This window comes from Sarcophilus harrisii, chromosome 5, assembly GCF_902635505.1.
Source record: "Sarcophilus harrisii chromosome 5, mSarHar1.11, whole genome shotgun sequence".
NCBI lineage: Eukaryota > Metazoa > Chordata > Mammalia > Dasyuromorphia > Dasyuridae > Sarcophilus > Sarcophilus harrisii.
In genome coordinates this window covers 64674182-64695450 of record NC_045430.1, presented here as the reverse complement: position 1 = coordinate 64695450, position 21269 = coordinate 64674182, and the positions used below count along the sequence as shown (strand labels likewise).

Below are 21269 nucleotides of genomic sequence, written 5' to 3'. Positions count from 1 at the left end.
ACAGCTAGCATTTCTAATACAATATTGAATAGTAATGGTGATAGTGGGCAACCTTGTTTCACTCCTGATCTTATTGGGAATGGTTACAGTTTGTCCCCATTACATATGATGCTTACTGATGGTTTTAAATAGATGCTACTGATTATTTTAAGGAAAAGTCCATTTATTCCTATACTCTCAAGTGTTTTTAATAGGAATGGAAGTTGGATTTTATCAAATGTTTTTTCTGCATCTATTGAGATGATCATATGGTTTTTGTTAATTTGGTTATTAATATTGAGCATGATTCTTTCAGAGATAATACTGAAATCCACATCCTAATACCCCCAAATCTTTGGCTTATCTCAACATTTCCACATACATCTGAGTCAAAAAGAAAACCAAACCACATTATGATCAAATTGCATCTTTATTTATTTCACTTACCATTACTTTATTTATATCATGTATTTCTCCACAGTGAATTAACTAATTAACTGGATAAGGTACATTTAGGTACCATAACATACAGATTATTGGTGATTTATAGGTCAGTATTCTAAAATATCTCAATATACTGTCTTCAGTTGCTTAGACAGCACTAGAAACTGCAAAAAAATGCAAAGTCTGGCCACCCTCCAATTCTTTATATTTCCCAATCAAAGCTGCTCCTCTATACATTTTTTTTAAAACTACAAATCACTTTCTGGGGTACGGGCAGTGGAGGAAGTTTTCTAGAAGTTGAGATTGTTGTCTTTGCATTCTGCTGGGAAGGGCAAAACAAGAAGGCCAATGGAGACCATCTTCAGTATTCTATGTTGAAAGGATAGTCTTTGTGATTTTTAGCACTACAAAAAGAGAAAGAAAAGATCTTGGTATGAATTTAACAAATAAGCATTTGAACTGAATAATGTGCATCGTTTCTATAATGTGTATAAAGTTAGTCTTAACAGCCCTTAGTAGCTTACATAGGTGTTAATGACTGGACATGGGAAGGATGAGACTAATGATTTGCACTCATACAGGGACCCGTTGGTGAAGAAACCTCCACCTTCTCTGTAATTTAGAGTCTTAGAAAGCTGCTTTGAGTAGGGGTCCCCTGTCTGTTTTAAAAAAGAAAAACACTTTAAAAATGTAAAAAACATTATTAGTAAATTATATTTAGTATATTTAGTAAATTATTGGTAATATTATTAGTAAAAATATATGGGAGGACAGTTTTGGTGCTCAGAACCCTAGTTTGCCTCCCACTCTCCACGCCCCACTGTACTTCACCTCAGCTCCTCAAAGGTGAAGGGACTTGCTCCATTTGTCAGAGCCAGAGATTGAACCCATCTTCTTACCAGGGGTCCTCAAACTTTTTAAATAGGGGACCAGTTCACTGTCCCTCAGACTGATGGAGGGCCAGACTATAGTAAAAACAAAAACTTTGTTTTGTGGGCCTTTAAATAAAGAAACTTCATAGCCCGGTGAGGGGGATAATCATCCTCAGCTGCTGCATCTGGCCCGCAGGCTGTAGTTTGAGGACTCCTGTTAGCTTTCACATCATCTCTCTATCCAGCACACCATACTGTTTCTTAAACAGTTTAATCAATCCTAATCATTATATAAGATCCTATTCCATGTGACAGTTTGCAAAGCATGGTTACATGAACAAAACATCCCTTGGTATATACCTTTTAACTCCCAACCTAAGAAAGATTTATTGTTATTTTCACTGTTGTCATTAGTTGGTTCTGCAAAGACCAAAATACTGATGCTATTGAATTAGTTCCAGATTAATGGTATTATAAAATTGGGAATCAGCTGAATATAAGAGGGTTATATTAATGCATAGTATTTAGGGCTATGAATTATGGGTGTTCCCATATGAATTGTTAGCCACTTTAAAAGATTTTGGGGAATTCCCCAGGCTGGTGTTGCAGGTTTTACAAGCAGTCCCAGTCTCCAAGTTGGGTTTTGGCAAAAAGGGCTTATTGACAGAGCAGTTCTCAGTGAGCTCCTGATTAGGAAGGTAACAGCGATTTGGGATACAGAGTTCAATTTTATTTATCTTTCTGTGGCCTGACGCTAGGGATGATCTCCAGGTGAACAGAGGGAGTGATCTCTAAATCAGCATTGGGTGGTGATTACTCTGGAGGCCAGGATCTCCAAGACAGTTGAAAGTGGGGATTATTTTAGGAGTTTCCTAAAACCAAGTAAAAGAGTAAGGAGGAATTGTCAGGAGATTCAGGGTTTTCTGACCCAGGGCCCCCCACAAAGATCAGGAGACCAAAGAGAACTAATATATCAATTGACTGGAAGGAAAAATAATATACGTTATAATGATGGAGAAACTGAGCTAGATAGAGATTAGACAGTATTTAATAATTTATTTAAAAGGGAGAGATTTACTGGAATCAATGGATCCATGGTTTGGTCCCAGGGCTGAATGAGACTATCGTCTCCAAGAATCCAGCAAAGAATGTGAGTTCTCAATGACATATATACACATGGCTCAGATGCAGAGGGTAGATCGAGGCAGGGGCAGAGTCAGGGTGCTGAGAGCCGGATCAGGACTCTGAAAGGGTGGGGGGAGCCTCCGGAGATGAGATGAGATAATCAGGGGGAGGCACCCCAACATGGGGAGAGGCATCTTGATAAGATGGTATCTGACATTCCAATAGCTTGGAATGGGGAGAAGCATTCTGATATTCTAAATTCTAAAACATAAGATCTTTTATCCTTATCAAGTTTTCTGATAAAGAGGGAGGGGAGGTTTGGCAGGACTGAGAAGCAGGGAAACTGAGGCAGGACTGAGTCAGGATAATTAGGGAAATTGAGTCAGGATACTAAAAGAGAACTGTGGCATAATAATGATGACTACAAAGAATATTACAATAACTGAAACTAAACATTATGAAATGATAATTAACACATCTGGTCCCAAAAAAAGATATGTGACAAGATAGTTTCCTCTTTTCTTTGCAGAAGGGTGGGTTTAAGATACGGAATACTGCAGATATTAGACTTTTTCTATACATTGTTTTTAATAAGTTTTATAAATTTTGATTATAAGATAACTCCTTGGTGGAAAGTGGCAATAGAAAATGCTGAAGAAAATATGTTAATAATTTTTTCTTTAGTGGAGGAAGTTTCCATGTCAAGAGTCTTCCATAATGACGAAATCAGGGATTCTTCTGAAATCATGTGTGATCTAAACAAGTATATGATGTGCCTAAACTGAAAATCCACAAAAATCCAGAAAATACACAAAATAGAATCATTTTCAGAACAGCTTTGACGTTTGTCAATGACTTCCTTGTAGTGTTCAAACTGAACTAAGTAAATTTACAGGTGATTTACATCTTCAATACCTACTAAGTTTGTGCAGGCATTTCATTGACGCAGATTCTTGTCTGTGGTTTCCCTTTCTGTTCCTAATGTAAATTAAGTTCCTGCCTTGGACCTTAAGTTCTAGACTGTGAGAAATGACTCAATTGGACTTCGGAGTCCTGAAATTAAAAGTTTGTAATTATACTGCAGAGGGGAAGAGAGGGGTGTTCCATGGAATAGTAATGCTTAGAATCAATACTTGTTCTTTTTCATACCTTAAACCCAAGCCCTTCCCTTGATGCCTTATTGGCTAACTACCAGAGGTCACAACCTATCAGGCGTGAATAATTCTCCCTCCTCCCTGCTCCTACCCCCCCCCCCCATGAGTGAATCTCCACCCCCTGATTACATTATCACTCTTCCCTCAGTGGTCTCCTCATTTGGATGTAGTTCACTCCTTCTCCTGATTCCCTATTGGCTATCCAATCTGAAGAGTCTAATTCCCCTATTAGCCCCTTCTTCCCCTTGTGGAAATGGTTCTCTATTTCTAATTACAATCATTTGCTGAATCCCCATCCTTGATTACATTTTTCCTTTTTATATTTTTATTTCCTTGTTCCTCATTGTAGCATTCCAGCCTCCATCTAATTCTCACATAGACCAAACATGATCATTTATCCCAACTCTACTACCTTGCCTTGATTTTGCCATTGAGAAAGGATAAGTGGCCAGAACAGTCTTGACTTTCACCTACCATTCTATCTGGTACTAATTGATCCACCATCAGTCATTCACCACTAAAGCATGATTGCTGAATCCTGTCTCAGGATTGGGTTAGAGTTAATCCCATGATTCTTGACTCCAGCTGAAACTCATAACTACTGCTTTTTGTTTACCCAGAATAAGATATCATTTGCTTAACTATAGGAAGTTAACTAAAGGCTCTCCACCCTTGTTTTTCCTTGAAATGGTGACCAGGATGATTCAACTGCATGGAAATTCCTCAAAAATATTTTTGTACCTCCAGACCAATCATTTGTCCAATAGGAGAATGGGGTCATCTTATAATTATTTAGGTCACTGATTCTGAAAACTTGTACCATTTCCTTCTGCCCAAACTAAGGAGATATTCCTTACTTCACCCAACTTGTGACCCCACTGCTATATTATTTTGCTTATTTTGGTTTATACATCACATATCAATGGATGGAATTATTCTGTATTTGGTATAGTTGTTCCAGAACAACTGGACATATAGCCCTATAAAAACAGGACCCTACTATCAAACTTTCCATACTTTTTGATCCATCAGTATCTCTACTGGGCTTATATTCCAAAGAGATCATACAAAAGGGAAAAGGACCCATATTGTACAAAAATATTTGTGGCAGCACTTTTTGTAGTGGCAAGGAACTGGAAAATGAATGGACGCCCATTAGTTGGACTGAATAGGATATGGTATATGAAAGTCATGTTGTTCTATAAGAAAAGACCAGAATTACACATGTAAACATATACTGGATTACTTGTTGTCTAAGGGAGGGAGTGAGGGAAAAGGAGGGAGAAAAATTTGGAACAGAAGCTTTTGCGAGAGTGAATGTTGAAACCTACTTTTGCAAGAATTTTGAAAACAAAAAGCTAACATTTAAAAAGAAAACTAGGGCCCTGGAAGGAAGAGGCATTTCAGATTCTGAGGAAGATTTGAGGTCCACGTCATAAGAGAGGGATATAGACTCTTTAATAAAATGCCATTGGCCCAGAGCTCTGCCTTTATTGTAAGTGGCATAATTTTAATCACCACAAGCATTACAAATTATCAGAAGAGCCTTTTTGATGCTATCCCTACTGCCTCTATCCTCCAAGACAGTTCCAAAACCTTGAAGTAGAAACTGAAGGAATATGGCTTTGGACTTGCTCTAAAATATCCTGACTTTTCAAATGGACAATAACTCATGGGTATTTCAACAACTATAAACACTTGTTTAACCCCACCCTATGCCATATCTACATTGGCAAAGTAAAGTATATTTGTATACCACCTGTTTATACATTTCTGAGATGTATGTTTAGAAAATAAGTGGGAAGGTTTCTGGCAAACTGATAAACAGTCATTCATTAAGTATTGATGAGCCATTAGACACTGTGGGAATGCTGAGATTACAAAGACAAAAGGGAGAGAATTTCTCCCCTCTTTCTCCCTATCCCAGAAAAATACAGCACTTTCTACTCTCATAATTCTATTAGAGTGATATAACATGTACAGAGAGAAGTACATATGCAACATAGAGAAAATGCTAACATTTGAGGAAGGGGGTATTAACACTTCAGGGGAATATGGAAAAACTTTTTGAAAGAATCTAGGAGTTCCAAGTTACTGAGCTGAGTGTGATATGAAGTAAAGTGACATCTGAGGCAGCTTGTACAATGACAAGGAGACAAGAGAGGGGCAGATGTTACAGATGAAGGTAACAAAAAGTTCAACTATTTAGACAGATCAGAAGAAAACTGCCCCTTATTGATTAAAATGCAACAAATACAAGTTATGCTTTTGTCTCTGCAAAATGAAAAACTTGGGCAGGCAATGCCCCACATCTGGTCCCTAGAATTTGATTTTCTGAAAATGGAAATGAAGTTGGAGTAAGCAGTAGCATGCAAGATTCCAACATCTGTCTTTACATTTGAAGCATTTCAAAGCTCATCCTCAATTTAAGTGATTTTTGTTATGACAATAAAACCAATAAAATCCTCCTCCCTGCTATAAGCAATCATGTCCAATGATTATCATTGACGAACATCTCGCTGTTTAAAACAGAAGGAAGGGAAGCCAAACTTACTAAGGAAATGTAGCCAATCGAAGATTCCTATTCAGGCTAAGGAGGGAATCCATGTCTTCTTTTGCAAGTTCAAAATCAAACACCTAGAACCATAGAATATCATAAAATGTGTTATTGAAAAAAAGACCCTAGACATAATCTAGTATAGAGGAAGTTGGGAAGACCCAGTGTGGAACACCGTGTAATCTTAGATAAATCATTCCCTAAGTCTCAGTATCCTCATCCATTTAATAAGGAAAATAATAGTTGCCTTGCACTGGATTTCTATAATTATGGAAGCATAAGTAAAGTTGATGATTTTGTGCCATTCTGTGACATTTAAATACAATTCATACTTAAGATATCACCTGGAATGTTAATTGGTTCTCTTTGAATGAATGACAGACACTACCTTCCTCAAAGGGTCCTTATGGTCCTGTTCCCTGGTGTCTTATTTCCTTATTGGAGCAGCCCAGCTGCATTTGAATAAGTTGCCAAAATGAGGAATACCAAAGGAAAGAGGAGAGGGACAGATACATGTTTTCTAGGCCTTTTCGAAAATTTGGAATGGTTCCTTTGACTACATATATGCAAATATGCAAGAAAGGTGATATTGTAGATATCGAGGGTATGGACACAGTTCAGCAAGGAACACCCCATAAATGTGACCCTGGCAAGACTGGTCTATAATGTTACTCCACATGCTATCCGTATTGTTATCAACAAACAAGTTAAGGGCAAGATTCTAGCCAAGAGAATTAATGTCCATATTGAACATATTAAACATTCTAGAGCAGAGATAGCTTCCTAAAGCAAGTAAAGGAAAATGATCAGAAGAAGAAGGAAGCCAAACAAAAAGGCACTTGGGTTCAACTGAAACATGAGCATGCTCCACCCAGAGAAGCACATTTTGTGAGAATCAATGGCAAGCAGCCTGAGCTGTTGGAACCAATCCCCCACGAATTCATGGCATAAATGACTATTTAAAAAAATAAATAAATAAATCTTTTATATATATAAAAATAAAATGTTTATTTATCATGGATTGTGGGGGGAAAAAGCTATTTATAAAAATACAGTGAGGTCATGTAAGCAAGGGATTTTATAAACCTTAAAGTGTTAAAGCAATTATCACCATCAAAATCACCATTCCCACATGGTTCAGACTCTTCATTTTGAAAATAAGGTGAGGCTAAAATTGCCACATCTTTTACAGTCTCTGAAATTAATTTTTCTTAATCCCAAAATAAGATTTTCCATTTATCCAAATGAATGTCATCTTATTAAATTCAGTAAAATGTCCTAGCCATCAATCACATTTGCCATTTATGCCTTTAGTCAAGCCACTAATACAAATGGCAAAATGCACAGAGCCAAACTTATTGTTCCCTGGAGAATTATATTAAAGAATTAAATTAATTAGATATTTATTTATATTATTTATATTTATATTAATTATGTTATTATCATTATATTTATATAAATAATTATATATTTATATCATATAATTATATAATGTTTATATTATATAAATAGTAATTTAAATGTTATATTAACATTAATTATATTAATTAGATAGTAAAATATTAAATATATTACATTAATTAGAATTATATTAAAGAATGACTACTCTGGTTACAAAACTAGTTCTGAATTCACCTTAACTTCACTGTTGTCAACATGCTATCCTTCTACCTTATCCACTAAAATAGTTTGAGATATTTTGTCATATGCTTTCTTGAAAACTAATTATACTGTGTTTACTGCATAATCTAATAATCCTTTCCAAAAAAAAAAACTTCATTTATTCTAGAATTTAATATGGTTTGATTTGCAACTGCCAAGTATTCCAACTCTACTGCAGAAAATACAATTCTGTTAAGTTAGTCATATTGTTAGAATGCCAAATGTACACTTGCCCCCCAAAAAACAATATTTTAGGGAGAATTCACAAGGCAAGTGCTCACAAGATGGTCAGAAAAAGTGACACAAGGACACTCTCAAGATCTTTTTTAAAAAAGAACTTTAGAATCAATTGTACAACATGGCACAGGACTGCCCAGCATGGAGTGCCCTCATCAGAGAAGGTACTGGGCTCTATGAGCTAAGCAGAATTGAGTTAGCCCAAAGGAAATCCGAAATATCCAAAATTAGAGAAGCTGCCCCAAATGTTCACATAGACTATTTGTATCCAACCTGTGGCAGAGCATTTCAAGCTCATATTGGTCTGATCAGCCACAATCAGATATATTTAACTCAGTCCTAACATAATGATGTCATTTTGTTCCTCTCTGAAGACTAAGGACAACAACAATTTAATCATATAGAGAAATTTTTAAAAAGAAAAAGAAAATGAGATGAGGCCTAGACTCAAGTGGTAAGTGATAAGCATCAGAACCAAGACTTGAATTCAAGTCTTTTGACTCTAAGTTGGGAGGAGCTTTTTAATTACATTGTGAAGAGAGGATTTAAAGCCAGGAAATGAAAAACTGGCTATAAATATTTATGAGGTTAAATTTTAATGAACACAAACTAATAATAGCAATTCAAAGTATTATAATCCAGGAAACTAGTCCATCCCTGATCAGATGATTGCTTTCAAAATCAACTCCAGAATATTATATATCTGTATACTTAGAAACTTACTTTAATGTCATTTGTTCTGAAATAAACAATCTGCTCTTATTTCTAGCAATTTGGACAAGAATGATGATTTCTGACCTGCTCTGACCTGACCCAATCTGACGTTCTATTTCATATAGGATAGAAAAAAATGTTCCACTGCTAAGAAGAATTAGCTTGCATTTTGCTGTTTACAAGAGATGTCACATTGATGACTGATATTCAAACAAGCATTGTTACTTAGAGAGTAGTTTTCCAAAGTCACCATTATATAACCAGTGTCCTAAGAGAATTTTAATATAGCTGTTATTTTGCCTGAGAAGTAAGTCACATAACAGGCTGGAACTTAGAAAATTTAGCTGAGACATGAAACTCTGGCTCAGATTAGTGAGAGAAGAATTTCTGGTTTAGCTTTATTATACCTATTCAATTAAGCTGAGACACAAATTACAACCTTGACACTGTCTGGTCAGTTCTTTCTCTATTTTCAAAATTCCAGCTTAAGATATTAGCTTTAGCTCAAGTATTTGCTAATCACTTTGTTAATTTACCTGATGTGATCTTTTTGTTATCCATTCTTTGATGTATAAATTTTTACTTTCCCTCTATAAAATTCCTAATAATCATCCTGATTTGTCTTCTATAACACTTATAGAAATGTTATTTATTTCTAAATTGATTTTTGAATACCATGACACTCTGCTCTGAGTATATAATAAACCAGTTATTAAAATGTCTCTGCATGTTGACAAATAAGATTGGCAGCAGTACTTATCGAAGAATTCCTGGATATTTTTATATCCCCGGTATTTGGATACAATTTCCCATTCAAATATGAAGATATCAAAAAATGCAAATAAAAGTTTACCAAAGCAGACTAAGAAATTCTTTGTCCAGGATTTAAGAGTCTCAGCCAATTCCACAAAGGTCCCAAGCTGTATTCTCACTGTTGGAGTACTTACAAAGTGACCTAATTACTGTAATAGTTTACAATTATCATCTCAACTTTATGAGTTCTTATAATGTTCCCTGGATTGGGAGAAGGGGGAATGAAGGTGGTAGATTAGAGAAAAGCAATAGATATGAGAGAGAAAAAAAAAAAAAAAACATCAGAAATACATTTTTCAATGCTCAGAAGAGAAAATGGCAAAAAGGTGGGGGGCAGTTTTGTTACTAGTTTGTTAAATTTTATATATTTCTTTAGAAGCAAAATATAAAGTTCAATTTCTTGTTTTTGTTGTTGCTTAGTTGTTTCCAACCCTTCATGACCTCATTTGAGGTTTTCTTGGCAAAGATACTGGAGTAGTTTGCCATTTTCCTCCTCAGCTCATTTTACTATATGAGGAAACTGAAGTAAACAAGGTTAAGTACTTGTCCTGGCCATAATTAATAAGTATCTGAATATCTCTCTCTCTCTCTCTCTCTCTCTCTCTCTCTCTCTCTCTCTCTCTCTCTCTCTCTTTCTCTCTCTTTCTCTCTCTCTCTTTCTCTCTCTTTTTCCTCCCTTTCTCTTTCTCTCCCTCCTTTCTTCTCTCTATCTCTCTCTTCCCCTCTCTCCTTCATATTTAAATGTTTGATATGTTTGAAATGATGATTAAGTTCACACTAAAAAAGAAATTTTTTTTAAAATGGGAAAGGAAAAGAAATAAGCATATTCATATAATATTTATTACAGTCCAGGCCTAGTAATAAGCATTTTATAAACTTCATCATTTGGTCTTTTCACTAGCTTTGATTTGGCCAAGGAGATGGGGTTGATACCTTCTAGAAATTGTTAAACCCTGTTCATCTGCCTTCCTTGGGTAAAAGAGCAGCCTGAAGGAAAAGGAAGCTGTCCTGACCCCCCTTAACAATCTCTCTCCTTTTTTGGTTGGATGGGGTGGAGAAGGGAAGGCATCCAGGCTCATATTTCCACTGATTTATGCAATTCCTAGCCTGGGAGTTCCTATCTTAGAGCTGAAATTAAGTGATTTGTCCAGTGTCACACATACACATAAAATATGTATCAAAAGAACTAAATCCAGGGTTTTTTTTACTCCAATCTGGCTCTCTAGGCACTTGAGCCAGACTAATTTCTATCTTTCATATACAATCTATCAATTAGATATTCATTTGATTTAAGAAATTATTTTTTTAGTCCAATCAATCATTTACACCCTTACTTCAAGCAGATATAATGTCTCAATCCTTAATACCTAGTTATTAAACAGTCCTGTTACTCAGAAAGAAAGGAAGTTTTGAATAGAGGATAAAAGAAAGTAATTTAATATTCAGGAATTCAGCAGGAAGGGATTTTTAAATACATAAATGAATGGAGGAAAATATGAATGAACCAAAAACAAAGGTTTGAGAAAAGAGTAGCAACAACATCTCAGTGAAGACACTGCCCTAGGGTAAACTCCAAGAGTTTGATGGGAGCTCTTCCATGGTTTTTTTCTATTATCGAAGGAAAAACTACATTTTCCCTGACATAACCCACTCCACCCTCCCCTGAGCTGACTTAGCTGAGGCTGCCCCAACACCTAGGGGACCATTTCTTCTATTGTGGCTTCAATCACCCCAAATTTCTTATAACAAAGTCATAAAGATGGAATCTATGACTCCATCACAGGATCATAGATTGAATTGGAAGGAAACTTAGAAATTATCTGGTTCAAACTCTTCATTTTTATAGGCCTGAAGGAGTTAAATGATAGCAGAACTAGGATTTGAACTCAGATTTTCTGATTACAGGTCTAGTAGTACCTGTCCCACTCTGTCTATCTCTATCTCTACCTCCCTGATCCTGAAATCTAAGGAGATTGCAGGACAATTCCCTTCATACCTTTTGGCCTGATGACTAGTAAATTAATTGTTGGCCCAGTCACCTACCAGTCAGCAATATTTACCTGAAAGTTCTCTTTTATTCGACTTGGTGTGACAGATTTAGGGATTACCGCCACATTTCTCTGTATATGAAATCGGATCAAAACCTATAGAAAAAACCCAAACATAGAGAGATTGCTTGGTGTCAGCTAATTATAGTTTTTTTTTCTCTACAAAGAGTAAAATTTTGTATAATTACTTTAATACCTCCCTACCCCCAAAATAATCCTTCCAATAAGTAATTATTAATGATATTGATGTGGCAGATGTAGCACCAGTTGATGTGCTTCAGGTAAAGCACCAAATGTTGGGTTTTGATTACATGAAAGTATTCACAATGGCCATTCTCTTTGGCAAAATGTAGGTTTATTTGGGAGAAGAGATTACAGACAAAATGAATATAAAAGACGCCAGGAATGGTAAATATGAAAGAGATGTAGGGGTCCTCAAACTATGGCCCACAGGCCAGATGCAACAGCTGAGGACGTTTATCCCTCTCACCCAGGGCTATGAAGTTTCTTTATTTAAAGGCCCACAAAACAAAGTTTTTGTTTTTCCTATAGTCTGGGCTTCCAACAGTCTGAGGGACAGTGAACTGGTCCCCTATTTAAAAAGTTTGAGGACCCTTGAAATAGAGTAAGAGAGCATGTAGTTAGCAAGAAAGGAGTTTTCATAATTATTGATGGAAAATTCAAGTTCCTTAGTGCAACTCACAATTACCCAGCAGAAAGGGAACACCCTGTGAGCTTGGAATATGTCCTTAGCTGGTAGGCTAAATCCCAAAAACAAGAAATGAGGTTGAAAAGAGAGACACCATACAGCGGAGTGGAGTTAGCAGAAACACCATGTGACATGAGGGAGGTGTAAGGGGAAAGACATCCTGAGACAAGGTGGAATGGCAGACTGACCCATATGAGAGCAGTAGCGATGGCGTGGGCCATAAGCAAATTTGTAGGAAAAATTTAACCTCAGAAGACGGACCTCAGAGGCTTGACCTAACTTGAATTTCTTGACTGGACACAGCAATGTTCCGGGGGGACCTCCACAGGGAGTGGGGTTCCACTAAGCTAAACTGATCTCTATCAGAGCCTTTTCCCTGTCTGCCCTAGGGAACAATTCCATCAATACTCCAGTCTCTCTCTCTGCTAAATGCCCTCAACATTTAGGACCTTATCAATAACATCATCAAAGTCTAAATTAATTAGCCAAATTCTGTCACTATGTCATATGAGGAAGGTCAGTGAGCTTCATACTCTAGTAATTATGACAGTAGAACAAAATGAATTTTAAAAATAACTTTTGTCTTCCAATACACTTTTGTAAGATATTCTGAAGAAATTAGTTTTCTGGGGAATGCTACAGATAGCCCTGTTCTTATTCTAATATTTAGGGAAGAGGTTAAATTGTGAATTGTTAAACATGTAAACCACCACCACCACTACCACATCATCATCATCATCATTTCTCCTTAGGCTCTTGGGACACTGAAAGGCCCATGAATGATTTGCGGTCATTCACCAAATGAACCAGACTGAGACTTGAGATATAGTTTTTCAGAAAAGGAAAGAAAAATCTTAGGATTTCTAGTTTTTATTCTCCTTCATACTTTTGTTTTATTTTGTTTTTTCCCTTTTCCCCTTAGTAATGTCTATGCTAGCCAGACTGTCTAGTAAAAACCCTATAAGCCTTTAAATGATGGAAGGTCCTCTAGAAGATTCTTAAGACTTCACAACTAATGGATAGTATATGATAGGGCCAGCATTTCCCTAATGCAACTTCTTTCCATTTATAACATGGAAAGGTTTTATTTAAAAGAAAATAAATCTATTCCCTAAGTTTAACCAGTTTTACCTTTCTTAAAATAGTTTCCTTTCCTCCCACCCCTCTTCCTTCAATCAACACTAGGCAGACCTAGGACAAAACTGCCTCACAACCTGATTGCCTCCAGCTTCCTGATTATGTAGGGGCACAAAAAGTTCCATTCCTGTGGAGTCTCAGCCTCTCAGATGTGGTGGGTATTCAAGACCACAATAAGTTATTCTGATGACCCACAAATCATATACATTTCCAAAAGGAGAAAGCTTGTCCAGAGTAGTTAAGTACCACTTGTTGCATATTCTTGTTGTTTAGGACAAAGTAAATTTCCTTTCATAAATGTTCAACACCTTGTAAATGACTCATTTCATCCCAATTAAACCTGAATGAAGAAAGTGCTGATGTTAGAGCTGTACATTCTAACATATATGTCTTATTTCTTCTGAAAAGCAGGGATTGGGTCTTATTTATTTTTGACTCTACCAGAGAGTCCAGTAGAGTATATTTTACATGGAAGGGACCCAGTAAACATTTATCAAGTTTGCTGAATATTATCCAGCAAATATGGGGGAACTGTCCATCCCAGTACCTGAGCTACAGATTTCTTATATTTTTCTGCAATCTTCTTAATAATAGGCTCATTGAAGAAATCACTAGAGAGAGGGAACATAAGAAAGTTAAACAGTAGACTAAACACCAGTCTACCCATTCTCTTCCTTCATCACCATTCCTCTAGACTCCCTGCATCCACATTCTCTCTTCTCCAGTCTATCCAAATGGCTGCCAAGTTAGTATTATTAAAATAAGGGCCTGGCATTGGCACACCCCCACACAAAAAGTTTTAATAGTCTCAAGATACAAACTTCTGGTGTTTTATATTTCAAGTTTTCACAACCTGACTCCTACCTTTCTAAGCTTACTGTTCATTACCCTACTCCACACACTATACATTCTAACCACACTGGTCTACTAGTCCTATGTACACAATATTCCATCTCCCACCATTTTGCTTTTGTACAAGTTATCCTCCAAATCTGGTCTGTACTTTCTCTGCATAATCTTTAGCTCAGCTCATGTATCACCTCCTATGCAAAGCTATTCTTGATCAAGTTCTAGTATTCCATTCTATGGAAATTTCTTCATATATAATTTGCATTATTTCATATTATTTCCCTCAATAAAATGAAAGCTCCCTAATAAAGCATACTTACCTTGTGCCTCCCAGTGGACGATAGGCTGTCACAGAGATACCTTTTGAATGGCAATAGTTGATCAGCTTCTCCTGAGTGAGGAATGGGTGGCATTCTATCTAGAATCAGATTTACAATTTATATTAAAAGAGAGCCACAGGGATAATTTTTTTGATTGGGTCTGATAATTTTATGGAATTGTATTTTACTTTTATTCATAACTTTTGTTTTTAACATTGTATTTATTTCTGAATATATATACCTCTCTCCAACCCTTTGCAAAAGGCTTCAAAAGAAAGTAGGGGAGAAAGTGGTTAAAAAAAACCTAGCTAACACATTGACTATGTCTGATAATAAATACAATATTTTAGACTCTTAATCTCTTAATTACTTTTGCAATGAGAAGAGAAATCTTTTACCTTTTCTTGGAGACAAGGCTTTTTTACTTTAATTAAAAAGCATCTAGTTTATTTTTTTCTGTATACATTGTTTCAATTGTGTATATCATTTTATTAGTTCTTCTTATTCACTATGTATCAGAACAACTTCTCTCAATTTGTTATATTTCTCATTTCTCATGGTAAAATAATATTCCATTATATTCATGCATCAGATTAGTTTAGCCCAGTCCCACAATTAATATTCCTCATTTTAGTTCTCTGCTTCTTTGCTATCACATAAAATCTCTGGGTCATAGCATGTGACATTATCATCATTTTTTTTTTTTAGAACAAATTGGAAATTATTTTCAGGTAAATTGAAGGTCACAATACCAAGATTACTACAAATTGTACTTCCTGACTGAAAACACACTACTTTTGTCTTATGATTATCTCAAAGTGGAGTTCCAGACACCTCTGTGGACAGTGACAGCAGGTCTGGCAGTTGAGAACTGTGACAGGATCTTAAAGAATCAACTTTGAATCTTGTCACTTGCCTCTATCAGCATACCTTACTCTTTCTCTTCCTGGTTGTTGTTCGGTTGGTTTCTTTAAGACCCCATTTAAAATTGTCTTGGTTTACTAAGCCTGGACTCATTCTCAAATGGCTGTTACTAAACTCATGACAACCAAAAAAATGAATCCTCCTCTCACTCTAGCCATCCTTTCCCTTTCTATCACTCACTATAATCCTACCTCTTACAAAGTCCCAGGTCCACTCTCCCCTTCCATTGTAGTCTCCAAAATGCTTAATGCAGAATTAATAAACTTATCTCATATCACTTCCTTTCTAGATCTGTCTTATGGCACTCACTGAGACCTGGCTCCTTCCTGATGAAACTGCATCTCTGGCCAACCTTTCCAGTAGCTGGTTATGCTTTGTTTCACACTCCATCATGGTCTTGGTAGAAGCAGCCAGAATATTTCTTGTTCCCTATAGCCACTTCCAACTCTCCTTCTATAACCCTCCTTCAGCAATCACTACTTTGAAGTCTGTGCAACTTAAATTTATGACAGTTCTATCTGCTAGTACCTGGTATCTTCCAGCAATGAGGATAATCTCTCTCTTTTCTCAGTGATTCAGTACTTGACTCATAGTCTTTCTTGCTACCTCAATTCCTGTTTTCATTCCAGGGGAATTCAAGAAAATATTGATGCAAATATATTTATACATTTATATATATACCCTAACTTTAAATAATCCAACTTTCCAGATCTTCAATCTACTCAACTGCTATGACCTACTCTTCCACTCTACCTTAATTACCCATGCATAGCGATAGTCATAGTTACAAGTGTTTTCTTCCATGTAAAAGAACCTTGAATTTCCTTTATCCTTTATCACATCAAAATCTTTTCCCTTTCTGTTTTCTCAATGCTTTATTCCTAAAATTATTCATCATCTTCATAAACTTTATTCCTTCCATCCCTAAGAGCTATCATTCTTGTGTTACTACTTTTTTCCCCTTCCTAATCTTGAACCCTTATTGCAGAAATCACTGGAACTCCTTACCCCCTTGTCCTATTGCCAAATTCAATGGTGTCTTCTCTAACCTAATTGTTCCTGACCTTTTTTCAGTCTTTGCCACTGTGGATCACTCTTTTCTCTTGGATTACTTTCCCCTCTCAATGTCTTCAGAATACCAGAGTTTGAGTGGATGGCTGGTAGAACACTAGGATTAATAACCAGGAGGTTAGGTTTGTTAATACTCATACCCAGCATAGTATGAAGAGATGAAGAGCAATTTCTGCAGGGATAGAGCTATATGCAGCCTTCTTCACATATGGCAGTATGCAGACTTGCAGGGAAATATACATCAACGACAACTGAAGACAGAGCTGCTAATTGCCTAGTTTATATAGATTTTCAAAGTAGCAGCTGTGCTAGCTGTCATATCACCGGTGGGGCAATAGTTTTAACATGGACCAATAGCAAAAGTGGATCTCTAAAAATGAGCAAAAAAAGATCAATTCAAAAGGAGAGAGAGGGAATTATAATTGTGACTCATTAGTAAGTTGGAGGGATTCTTTCAGGAGTCAGTTCTAATTAGAACTGAATACAATGAAGGCCTTAAGTACACTGGCATTGTGTATTAGGAGCCAGGCCCTGGGAAAGTAGGGTCATAGACTCCTTTGGTTATCCATGATCTAATCCATTGCCAAATTTCATCCTTTCTGTCTCCACAGAACCTCTCATATATGTTCCCTTCTCTCCATTTGTCCTCAATAAATCCAGTTCAGTCCTTCATTACTTTTTGCATGGATTATTACAGTACACTGTAGTGTATAAGTAGCCTACCTGCCTCACATTATCCCACTCCAGTCTATCTTCCATCTTGTTGCCAAAGTGATTTTCTAAAGCACAGATGTGACTATATTACCCTTCTATAAACTCCTATAGCTCCCTATTACCTCTAGGATCAAATCTTCATCTGATCTTTAGGGCTCATCACAACCTGACTCCTTCCCACCTTTTTAGTCTTTTAACATATTACTTCTTTCCATGTATTCTCTCTAGCCATACTGACTTGCTTGCTGATCCTCACAGATGGCATTCTAGAACCCATCTTTATATTTTTTTCATTGACTCTTCCCCATCCCTGGATTGGGTAGAATATAATTCCTAGCTATTAAAGGCCATTTCTCTCTGTATTTGTATCTCCAGCACACTCATGGCCCATGATAGATGCGTAATAAATACTTGTTTATGATTGATAATCACATATGGTAACACCTCATAGAAATACAAACTGCAACCACAGTTGCACAACCAAACAGAGAATTTCTGTTCCATGGGAATATGATGTCACAGGACATATATAGAAAGAAATCTCATCTGACTTCAGATAAGCGTTTAACCTTGGGAACAGGATCTTATCTACTTGGCTGTTAGTGTGACCAACAATTTATCATGGGCAACTAGAAAACATTAATTCTGGTAGAACATTAAAACTAAAAAGACATTTTTATCTACTGGCAAATTCTCTAACTCGTTTATAAACTCACCTGGTTGTTTGTTGGCTTGTACTGTAAGCCAGGCTTATTCAAAAGTCTCTCAATTTGTTTGTGGTTGAAGTTTGAAATCCCTATAGTTTTCACCAGTCCCTCATTCACCAGATCCTCCATGGCCTATAGGATGACAGGAAGTTCATTTAACATGAAGGAAGGAAAGAAAGAAGGAAGGAAGGAGGGAAGGAAGGAAGGAAGGAAGGAAGGAAGGAAGGAAGGAAGAAGGAAAGGAAGGAAGGAAGGAAGGAAGGAAGGAAGGAAGGAAGGGAAGGAAGAAAAGAAGGAAGGAGGAAGGAAGGGAAGAAGAAAAGAAGGAAGGAAGGAAGGAGGGAGGGAGGGAGGGAAGGAAGGAAGAAAGGAAGGGAAGAAGAAAAGAAGGAAGGGAGGGAGGGAGAAAGGAAGGAAGGAAGGAAGGGAAGGGAAGAAGAAAAGAAGGAAGGAAGGAAGGAAGGAAGGAAGAAGGAAGGAAGGAAGGGAAGGAAGGGAAGAAGAAAAGAAGGAAGGAAGAAAGGAAGGAAGGAAGGAAGGAAGGAAGGGAAGGGAAGAAGAAAAGAAGGAAGGGAGGGAGGGAGGAAGAAAGGAAGGAAAGGAAGAAGAAAAGAAGGAAAGAAGGAAGGAAGGAAGGAAGAAAGGAAGGGAAGAAGAAAAGAAGGAAGGGAGGGAGAGAGGAAGGAAGGGAGGAAGGAAGGGAGGGAAGGGAAGAAGAAAAGGAGGAAGGAGGGAGGGAGGAAGGAAGGAAGGAAGGGAGGGAGGGAGGGAAGGAAGAAAAGAAGGAAGGAAGGAAGGAAGGAAGGAAGGAAGGAAGGAAGGAAGGAAGGAAGGAAGGGAGGGAAGGGAAGAAGAAAGGAAGGAACTCCCTCCCTACTCCCTCTTGAGTTCAAGATCTAGATTATGTGGTATGGACAAACTGCTTTATATCTCTAGGCTTCAATTTATCCATCTATAAATGAAGAGCTTAAATTATACCATTATTAAGATTACTTGGAAATGTAATGTTCTGTAAATCTACAGAAAAGGCTTGGTTTATTGAATAAAGCAGCTATTCTGACATTGTGGTACGCATACCCTCGGGGGATCCCAAGGCCGGTTTTAGGAAATCTAGAGGTCAAAACTATTTTCATAAAAATACTAAGATATTACTTGCCAATTAAAGTGTTCCTCTGATTTCCAAATACATATCTTTGTGAATTTGGATTTTCTTCATATATTTCCAACCAAAACAACATGCAACAGATTGAATGCAGAAGCAGACATGAGCATACAGGTATCTTCTATTAAATAAAATATTAGATATTTGTAAAAAATAAAAGTAAGACAATGCCATTCTTTTTATGTTTTTGTTTTAAATATATTTGTTTTTCATTTAAAAAACATGCTATTTAACATGCAATAGTTTTAGTCATCTTATTTTTAATGCATTAGCATAAAATTTAATTCCTTTTCTTTTTTGAGAATTGGGGTTAAATGATTTTTCCAGAGTCACACAGCTAAGTATTAAGTGTCTGAGGCTGAATTTGAACTCAGGTTCTCCTGACTCCAGGACAGGTACTCTATCCGCACCATCTAACTGCCCCTAAATTTTGATTTCTAATATGGCAAATACTGATAAATATACCTCCTCAGATCCTCAATAACTTTTAGAATATGTAAGGGTCCTGAAACCAAAAAGTGCCAGAACTGTTGATCCAACAGAACACTAAAGACCAAGAAATCTTAGTTAATTAATCATCTTTTAATTTACCCTTCTTTGAATTGATGGCCCATAGCAATTGGGGGGCAGGGCATGGAGGAAGCAGGGCACAAGTTGGGAGGAGGTGTTACTGTCCCTAAAGCTAATGCTATAGATTAGAGTAGAATTCAGGCTCATTCATAAATAGTAGCATATAAAGAATAGTTCCAAGATTTTGGATTTTTCAGCTAAATGTTCTTTATAATTCATGTAGCAAAGTACCTGTTTCAAGCTGACAACTCCACTTTGTAGAAAGCAACCACTACTGGTAAAAAAAACCCTATAATTTTCGAATCTGGACTTACCTCCCATGTGTCCAAGTAGTCTGTTTCACTGGCAATAATCATCCCATTCTGATCTGTTGGTATCTCATCATCTCCTGCCTGTAGAGATAAGGAGACTAGCTTAATACAACTCTCCTTTCCTTAATGTTGCTAATAAAACAAGAGTTCTCTCTTCTCCACTTTCCACATAAAATCAGTTCCCAACACCCCAAAATTCTCCCTCTATAATATCGTCATAGTAATTTCTTCCTCTCTATGCCTACAGTTAACACTATAATTAAGAACTTTGTTACTTCATATCTTTTAGTCAGTCTATTTTCCTTTAGTAGTCTACTTTCCTACTCTGCCCTTCCAATCTATCATTTTATTTTTTATAATAGCTTTTTATTTTTCAAAAAAGCTTTCAAAAAGCAAAAGATAAGTTTTCAACATTCATCTTTGAAAAATCTTGTGTTCCATATTTTTCTCCCTCCCTCCTTCCTTTTTCCCCTCTCCTAGACAGTAATTCAATATAGGTTAAACATATGCAATTCTTCTAAACATATTTAGACTCAATCTATTATTTTTTGAAAATAGATATTTTGTTTTATATATCAATATAACTTCTGGATAATTCCTCCAATAAAATCCTCTCCGCACAAAGAATACTAGCCATACAGGAAAAAAAAAGATCACAAAAACTGTGTTTCTGTGCATCAAAAATACATTGATGTATTGTTGTGTATCAGATAATATACACCACATTCTTTGTGGTACAAAGTCAGGAAAAATGTATCATTATCAGTGCTGTACAGTCAAGATCTTCCAATCAATCCACTAGCAAATTAATTTTTTCTTACATATAGAGCCTCATTATCAGGTTGGCTCTAGTGTGATGAATTTTTTTTGTTTTGATACCTCTGCAAAATAATTCCATGGTGTGAAATAATTCATTTGGATCACTACTCTATTTCAGTCAGAACTCTGCTTCCTCTTCCTCAATCTCTTTTATTGTGGTGGGACAGTTTTAATCCCCACAATAGAGAGAATCTTTTGGGAAACAACCAAATTGACAAAATTTACACATTATAAATGTATCAATGTGTACATAAATCAGCTTATCTTTGCACAATTTTTCAGACACCTTATTTCCTGCCAAAATAAATGACCAAATTCCTCAGCTTGATATTCAAGCTCAGCATGTCAGAGTTGGGAAATAAAAAACCTCA

General features: G+C 36.4%; 1 protein-coding gene and 1 pseudogene across 2 annotated transcripts in view; one reads left to right on the top strand and one right to left on the bottom strand.

The window, feature by feature from the left end:
* Positions 1 to 390: 390 nt before the first annotated feature.
* LOC100927444 (1,5-anhydro-D-fructose reductase-like) overlaps positions 391 to 21269 on the bottom strand; it is a 30787-nt gene continuing 9908 nt past the window's right edge. The window contains exons 4-10 of one of the 2 annotated variants that reach the window (XM_031939752.1): positions 20083 to 20160; positions 18046 to 18168; positions 14621 to 14718; positions 13999 to 14062; positions 11618 to 11701; positions 6129 to 6211; positions 391 to 827 (exon numbers count right to left, since the gene is read on the bottom strand). In XM_031939752.1, the coding sequence (XP_031795612.1) occupies positions 785 to 827; positions 6129 to 6211; positions 11618 to 11701; positions 13999 to 14062; positions 14621 to 14718; positions 18046 to 18168; positions 20083 to 20160 (573 nt within the window). In that variant the 3' untranslated portion in view covers positions 391 to 784. The remainder of the gene's footprint in view (positions 828 to 6128; positions 6212 to 11617; positions 11702 to 13998; positions 14063 to 14620; positions 14719 to 18045; positions 18169 to 20082; positions 20161 to 21269) is intronic. The other variant, XM_031939754.1, reaches the window with a different exon arrangement.
* On the top strand, positions 6607 to 7083 carry LOC100927192 (annotated as a pseudogene).